The 8,890-nt window shown below is 36.5% G+C and overlaps 1 protein-coding gene across 1 annotated transcript; it reads right to left on the reverse strand.

Moving 5' to 3' along the window:
- Positions 1 to 5,671: 5,671 nt before the first annotated feature.
- LOC127108462 (nudix hydrolase 17, mitochondrial) lies at positions 5,672 to 7,034 on the reverse strand. The gene is made up of 4 exons (XM_051045930.1): positions 6,799 to 7,034; positions 6,318 to 6,507; positions 6,083 to 6,211; positions 5,672 to 5,965 (listed from the first exon to the last, which is right to left on the reverse strand). Exons 1-4 carry the CDS (start codon positions 6,870 to 6,872, stop codon positions 5,867 to 5,869), a joined length of 492 nt encoding a protein of 163 aa, XP_050901887.1. The 5' UTR covers positions 6,873 to 7,034; the 3' UTR covers positions 5,672 to 5,866.
- Between the last annotated feature and the right edge of the window lie 1,856 nt (positions 7,035 to 8,890).

The raw sequence follows: 8,890 nt of genomic DNA on the forward strand, positions 1-8,890 counted from the left end.
TTCTGAAAGCAGTCTTCTGAATATCCTCAGTCTTCACACGTATCTGATGATAACCCGGTCTCAAATCTATTTTGCTGAACACACTCGCACCAACCAACTGATCCATCAAATCATCAATCCTCGGCAACGGATACCGATTCTTGATCGTTACTTTATTCAGTTGCCTGTAATCTACACACAACCTCATAGTACCTTCTTTCTTCTTAACCAATAACACTGGTGCACCCCACGGTGACACACTCGGACGAATAAATTTCTTATCCAACAGATCTTCCAACTGACTCTTCAATTCAGTTAACTCAACAGCAGACATACGGTACGGAGCCATCGATATCGGCCTAGTACCAGGTACCAAATCAATCGAGAACTCAACTTCACGCTCTGGTGGTAATTCATTCACTTCTTCCGGAAACACGTCAGGAAAATCACACACCACAGCGAGATCGCCAATCACCAGTTTATCTTTAGCCTCCAAAGTCGCTAACAGCATAAACAACTCCGCCCCATCTGCCACTGCCTCATTCACCTGTCTTGCTGATAGAAACAAATCCTTTCCTTCCTCAATCTCAGGAAAGATCACAGTCTTATCAAAACAATTAATAGAAACTCGGTTAAACACCAACCAGTTCATACCCAAGATAACATCAATCTGCACTAGTGGAAGACACACCAGGTCCATTCCAAAGTCTCTACCAAAAATACTCAAAGGGAAATTTAAACAAACTGAAGTAGTAGTCACTAAACCCTTCGCAGGAGTATCAATCACCATACTTCCAAGCATCTCAGATATCTCTAACTTAAGTTTCACAGCACAATCCAAAGATATAAAGGAATGAGTCGCACCTGTGTCAATAATAGCTACAAGAGGAAAGCCATTAATATAACACGTACCTCGGATCAACCGATCATCTGCAGCAGTCTCAGAACCCGATAAAGCAAAGACCTTGCCTCCCGACTGATTCTCTTTCTTTGGCTTAGGACACTGCGGACTGATATGACCCACCTCTCCACAGTTGAAACAAGTCATAGTCTTCAACCGGCACTCTGCAGCCAAGTGACCACCCTTGCCACACTTGAAACACTTCTTCTCAGCACTGGTACACTCATGGAAACGATGTCCAGCCTGATCACATCTGTAACACTTAGCAGGGGCACTGGAGTCTCCCCCACTAGGCCTCTTCATCCCACTCTGTCTCTGGAAACCTTTGCCAGCTGCATACGGTTTCCCACGATCAGTCTGATTCTTGCCTTTCCTATCAACCCTTTGCTGATAGCTCTCTGCTCTGGCTTTGGAATCCTGTTCAAAAATCCTGCAACAGTCAACCAAGTCAGAAAATACTCTGATCCGCTGATACCCAATAGCCTGCTTGATCTCGGGACGTAACCCATTCTCAAACTTCACACACTTTGAAAATTCCCCAGCAGCCTCATTATAGGGAGTGTAATACTTCGACAGCTCTGTGAACTTAGCAGCATACTCAGTAACAGACCGATTGCCCTGCTTCAATTCCAAGAACTCTATCTCTTTCTTTCCTCTGACATCCTCTGGAAAGTACTTCCTCAGGAATCTCTCTCTGAATACAGCCCAGGTGATCTCAGCATTCCCAGCAGTTTCCAACTCAGTGCGAGTAGCAACCCACCAATCATCTGCTTCCTTTGACAGCATATGCGTACCGAACCTGACCTTCTGGTTATCGGCACACTCAGTCACTCGGAAGATCCTCTCGATCTCCTTCAACCACTTCTGAGCACCATCTAGATCGTATGCTCCCTTGAACATTGGAGGATTATTCTTCTGGAACTCACTCAGTTGACGAGCAGCTCCCATTCCCACAACATTCGGATTTCCCCCAAGTACTCCAGCTAGCATACCCAGAGCCTCAGCAATTGCAGCATCATCTCTACCTCTTCCAGCCATCTCTATTCTGAAAACCCAATAAACTAAAACAATAAGTACTGATAGGGTTACACAACACCTATCCCGTACAGGGGAACAGAATAATTACGACTCGACTCGACCGACTATGCTCTGATACCACTAATGTAACACCCTTCTAAAATACCCCAATAATTTTATTAAATCTCAAAATACAACATCAGAGTAATTATGCAGTTAAGGGTGTCACATAATCACTTCACACCATGTTCCAATATAACAGTCATGCTCTTTATTTAATCAAGTAAACATTTGCATAAATCGCAGCGGATATAAATCAAATCAATCAAAACATGTAACACATTACATGTAAAATGGTTCACAACCAACAGTAAAACATTTAAAACATCCCTTCCCGATGTTACATCTATCAGAGCATGACTCACTAAGGAACTACTCTAGACTCCAAGTACTAGCTCCTACTCAATCACTGCTCGTTACCTGAAAACATAGTTGTAAGGGTGAGTTCCTCAACCAATATAATAAGCATTATAAAACATCATGTCATGTTAAGTAATTTAACACATTAATCACCCTAATCACATAACACATTCAGTACGGTACATCAACTCAAACATCATATTCAATACCGATGCAAATCATACTCATACTCAATATCAACACAAACACACGTATAATATTGGAATACATCCATTCATATTATACGCCATACACATTTTATGCAATGAGACTCCATGCATGCGGTACCGACTATTCGTGAACATATAGTTCAACTTCACCGACCAATCCAGGTACGGCTACCAAGCTCACTAGTCCCACTCATTTGAGACCTAGTGACTCACATCACTAATCCCTCACTATGGGAATTAGCTACCACCCCAAGGGCCATGCTATGCACGCTAAATCACCTAGCATGCAACATCAACAACAGTCCAAAATGACTAACATCACTAATTCCTCACTATGGGAATTAGCTACCACCATAAAGGCCACAATATGCACGCTAATCACCTAGCAATGCAACATCAACAACAATTCAAGAATAGACATATGCTCACACTCTAAGCCATAAACAGTCTATTCACAATGCATACATAACTGATACATTCACAGCATTATGCATACCATTACACATTATCAACACATTTTATCACAAAAGCATATTACATCATGCCAAACAACAATCACAGTATTAGCACACTCTACTAATACCTATACTACTCAAAACAACGGGAAATGATCCCTACTACATCATACATCAGCTAAGTTACATCACTCAGCCTAAACAACCAAAAACTGCACAACAACAGCTCAGAAAACCACAAGTCTGCCCATACGCGTATTGCCTATGCCCATACGCGTATGGCGCATTTCCTCGCCTAACCCATACGCGTATCATCTGCCTCATACGCGTATGCTACGCGTACCACTCTCCCATACGCGTACCAACAGAGACAAATCTACGTTCAAAATATCATTTTCCTCACCCATACGCGTAAGGCCTCATCCATACGCGTACCAGCCATCTCATACGCGTATTGCCTAGTGCCATACGCGTATGACCAGAAACCAGAATTTTCAGATCTGCAATGGCTTTCTCTGCTACGAGATCTATCCAATTCAACCTTCCACAGTCCAAATTTTACACACAATTCATTCATATCATCTAACACGAATCATACACTTTCGATTTCACAAATTGCTAACCTTTCTATCTCTAATTCCTACGAATTTCTTCAATTATAATCCAAATTTCGTTCATCCCAAAAGTTCACAAATTCATCATGCATCATTCAATCAGAGGCAAATCAATGGTTTCTCACTACCCATCACATATTATCCCATAATACCCATTAATCGATGATAAACCCCCCTTACCTGAGTCAATCCGGCAAATCTCTGAGCTCCAAGCTTTTCCTTCCTTCAACCCTTGTTCTCTGGCTCTTCCTCTTTGCCCTTTTCTCCACTTTCTCAATCGCTTCTCTGTTTCACGTGAAAACCTTTTCTTTACCAAATTGGGCTCTTCTTCCTTATTTCACACTTATATATTTTCCAATTTATATTATTATCCCAATAATAATAATAATTCAAAAATTCCAAAATAATAATAATAATAATCCAATTATCTAATTAAATTAATAAACATATTATTAACTCAATTTAAATAATTATTTTATTATTATCGGGGTGTTACAGCAAGCACCTAGGGCATGAAACAAGAAGATCGACTCATACTTAGTCGAATTGGGATTCATCAAATGCAAATCTGAATATGATGTCTATGTTTAGGTTATGGTACAAGATATAACAATCATATGCTTATATGTCAATGAATTGCTAGTGACTGAAAATAGCTTGGAGAACCTGTCGAAGTTCAAAGAGCTGATGAAGAAGGAATTTGAAATGTCGGATCTGGGAAAGTTATCGTACTTCTTAGGCATTGAATTTCAAATGTCGAAACAAGTTTTGGTGTTGCATCAAATAAAGTATGTCAAAGAGATACTCAAGAGATTCCAGATGGATGATTCGACTCCCGCATCTTCACCCGTCGAACCAAACTTGAAGTTGAAGAAACACGGAAAGGAAGACAAAGTTGATGCAACTCTATTCAAATAAATTTTCGGATCTCTGAGATATGTGTGCAACAGTAGACATGATATAGGTTTCTCAGTCGGATTAGTGAACAGATACATGAGTGAACCAAGGGTGTCACACATGAAAGGTGCAAGAGGAATCCTGAGATACTTAAAAGGATCGATAAACTATGGAATTCTATTTCGACGAGACTATAAAGGCAAAGAAGATATGGTTACTTGCTATTCAGATGTTGATTGTGTAGAGATAAGGAAGATTGAAGAAGCACAATTGGATATTTTATTCAAGTATTTGGTGCCTCAATCTCATGGTGCTCGAGAAAGCAACCAGTGGTGGCATTATCATCGTGTGAGGCTGAATATATAGCAGGATCCTATGCTACTTATCAAACAATTTGGATCAGATATGTGCTTGAAGAAATGAAGGTCGGAGTAAAGAAACCCTTGATGCTGCAGATCGAGAACAAGTCAACCATAAATCTTGCGAATAATCCTGTTTTGCATGGAATGAGTAAGCACATAAAAACTAGATTTTATTTCTTAAAGGAAAGGTAAATCGAGGTGAAGTTGAAGTAAGACATTGCTCAAGTGAAGCATCGTTGACCGACATTTTTCACTAAAGGATTGAAGATCAATAGATTCCTGAATTTGGGAAAAAAAATTAGGAATAGTTCAGATCGACTATAATTTGCATTTGTTCGACAACTGAGATTATAAAGGGGTATGTTGAGATATAATATAATCCAAGTTGTGTGTGGCCATGTCCAAAAGATAATTAAGGTTTAGAGTTGTTATATTTGTTACTTGATAATCAAGTCACTTAGGTATAGATAAATAAATATTTTGTGATTTAGTTTTGTATCACAATCATTCTTCAATAATAGTAATTCTTATTTCTTTATTCTCTCTTCACTAAAAATGCCTCACGCACTAACACGAATATAGGTGAAGGTATTTAGATACCAATAAAATAAGAATACTGATACAAACATTGATGTCCAATTGAATGTGGATTCGAGTACAAGAATATTTTTTAAACCGCAGATATAGGAATGATTACATAGTACTCCCAACTAAAAGAAGCATCTTCTTCCATGAATTTCGTATTAATAAATCGATAATCAATATCGCATTGCTAATAAAATTTTATAAAATTACAAATTAACTTGAATGTCTGCTATTGGTTCCGATAGACGATTGATAAATGAATAAAATAATGATAACACTTTCTCTACAATTTTGTTTCATCCCCTAATTAATCCTCTCTACAACTAAAAAAAAATCAAAATATTGACAGTTTCCTAATTTCAGATCGAAACTTAAACTTCATATTATTTTCCAAAAAACAAAAAAATCACCAATTACATCTTTTTTTTTATTGTTGCTGTGAAGAAGTGAGTCTTTGAACCAATATATCTAATGCTTCCTTCATCCACCAATGTTGACAAACTTCTCTTGCTTGACCAACAGTCATCTAATTAACACAAAATATTACAAAGAGAAAATTAGAGAAAATTTAAAAACATGCAAAATTTTAAATTAATTAATTATAGAACATGCAAATTAAATAAATAATTAAGTATAAACATACCCATACTCTTGTCCTAACATTTTTCTCTGGCCAATAATCAAGTTGCTCCTTCACAAATAAAGGGAACATATACCCTTCATAGTATGTTCCATGTCTTTTGCTAATGAAATTCCACTGTCCCAATTCACACTGTCATATAAAAAGAAAATTATATTAATTTCAGTTCCATTATAAATTAATTAACCAAATATTTTCATAATAAACAAGAATATAAATATCAAATAAATTAATATACCTCAACTAATCCTATGACTCCTGCTTCTTCTAGAGATTCCCTACAAGCTGCTTGTTCTAGAGATTCATCAAGTTCCCATCCTCCCTTTGGAAACATTAGTCTTTGAGTTTTCTGTGAACTAACCATTAGTACTTCCAACTCGTTGCTTTTATTACCATCTATGTCTTGTTTATATCTATAAGGTATGCATCTGCAAAAACATTATTATAATAATCATTAGTCAATAAATATACTTATTTTGAATGAATATTGTATAAATATTACACCTAACAAATTATATTGAAACGTGATAAAAGGAAGTGAATATATATATATATATATATATATATATATATATATATATATATATATATATATATATATATATATATATATATATATATATATATATATATATATATATATATATATATATATATATATATATATATATATATATATATATATATATATATATATATATATATATATATATACTGACCCTACAACTTGTCTGCCACCCATGTTGTTGTATCTCTGCAACTCCCTTCCAGTTCGAGATACCAAACAAACCATCTTCCAAAGAGTTAATTAACACAAATGAATAGCTAAAAAGTTAAGAATAAAAAAGAGATGAAGTAGGTATTTAGAACTGAGGATTGGTTTATATGAAGATAAAGTGAAGATATATATTTTGGAATATGATTAAGAATGAAGGGTGGATAGAAAGAGTGGCCAAAGAGAGAAGATATATATAGAGAAAACTTAATACATATAAAACGCGTTGTTGTCGCGTTTTTTAAATGGAATATAAAAATAATAATGCAAATATGTCATTGTGTGGAATATAAAATATATAATAATATGAATAATATAATAATGGAACTGGTCTTTTAAGATTGGATTAACTAACGCCCGAGTTTAAAGCGCATGATTCGACTCTTAGTTCCTTAAAGTCTGTCGTGCGAGAATTTCCACATTGGCCAGAACTATTTGGGTTATTATTTTCTTAACTCTTGGTATTTTTCTTTACCGTGAAGTGTTTTCATAGGCTTGTCTTTAGAGGTTTTACGTGTGAGGGCAATTAATGTTTCTTACTTATATATCTAGGAGTGATAACTGCAGCGTGGGAAACATAGCCTTAATGATTCTAATTAAGTATATGTAGTCGTATGTGAATGGTTTTATTGCTAAAACTTCCTTATAAGTAAGAATTATATATCCCTGATCTTATGGCTTTCCACTTTCTTCACCTTATATAGTGTGTGAGCTCAAATTTTCCTAATGCCTAACTTTTTCTAGATTATTTCTTTTGTTGGATTTATCAAGTCATTTCTTGGACGACGTGGGTTGCTCTTGATGTGCTTTGTGTTAGTGTGTACATTCTTTATGTTAGCCCCTATTTATCCATTTTCATGTGTTATGGAACTATAAGTTTGTATGCGTGTGAGTCTTTTTTGTTACTGTCGAAAATGGCGTTAGCCTCCACTCATGGTGGTGATAACTTCCACCCATATGGTATTGGCTTCCATCCATGGTGATGTTTGTTGGAACTTTGACCACAAGATTGGTGAACAATGGTGGAGAAAATTGAAATGTGTAGAGTGAAAGAGGAAATCATAATCATTTGGTCTTGAACATATAATTTGTGACTCCCTTAGTCAACAAATTAGCCATTTAGTTTCACTTCTGCGATATCCCAATCATAACCTTCCTTCACTAACAAGTTCCATAAAGTAGTGAAACCTCATCTCAATATGCATGCACCACCCATGTGCAATTGGGTTCTTAGTAAGATTAATAGTAGAAAAATTGTCAACTAGGAGTGTAACAGCCTCACCCTCACTACAACCCAACTCCTCCAATAGATTCATAATCCATATGACTTGGCACATACATAACAAAGCGACAATGTATTCGGCCTCACAAGATAAAAGTATAACTATCGGTTCCTTCTTCGAACACCATGAGATTGGTGTTCCACCTAATATAAAGATGTATCCAGTTGTAGACTTTCGATCATCTCTATCTTCGCACTAATTAGAATCAGTAAAACTGAGCAAATTGAATTTTTTGCCCGTATCTGCTACGGGAAAGAGAATCCACAACCAACAGAACCTTTGACATATCCTAGGAACATCTGGACTGCTTCCAACCGAGACACCTTCGATCTCCCCATGAATCTACTTACAATACCGACACTAAACTCCATGTTCGGCCGTGTATTGCACAAATAACGCAAGGATCCAATCAACCTCCTATATTGAGTTGGATCAACATCTTGCTCATCCTCATTCTTCGACAATTATAACCTTGGTTCAGATGGAGTAACTTCATCATTACCATGCTCTATTTCAAGCTTCTTCAATATCTTAAGAGCATATCTTGTTTGGTGCATGAGCAGTCCCCTTTTGAACTTGTGGAACTAAATGCCAATGAAGTATGTCATGAGGCCAAGTTCGGTCATCTCAAACTCTTTCATAAGTTCACCCTTGAACTTAGAAATTCAATTTCTGTTGTTACCTGTAGCGGTAAATTCATGACCATTAAGTTATGGGTAAACATAACGCCAATAAAATCAGAGTCTCCACCGC

This window comes from Lathyrus oleraceus, chromosome 7 (assembly GCF_024323335.1).
Source record: "Lathyrus oleraceus cultivar Zhongwan6 chromosome 7, CAAS_Psat_ZW6_1.0, whole genome shotgun sequence".
NCBI classification, from domain to species: Eukaryota; Viridiplantae; Streptophyta; class Magnoliopsida; order Fabales; family Fabaceae; genus Lathyrus; species Lathyrus oleraceus.

Coding starts and splice junctions, on each gene's coding strand:
- LOC127108462 (XM_051045930.1), bottom strand. CDS start 6,872: ATGGTTTGTTTGGTATCTCGAACTGGAAGGGAGTTGCAGAGATACAAC. Junction 6,212..6,317: donor GAGTCATAGGATTAGTTGAG/GTATATTAATTT, acceptor TTTATATGACAG/TGTGAATTGGGACAGTGGAA. Junction 5,966..6,082: donor ATGTTAGGACAAGAGTATGG/GTATGTTTATAC, acceptor TGTGTTAATTAG/ATGACTGTTGGTCAAGCAAG.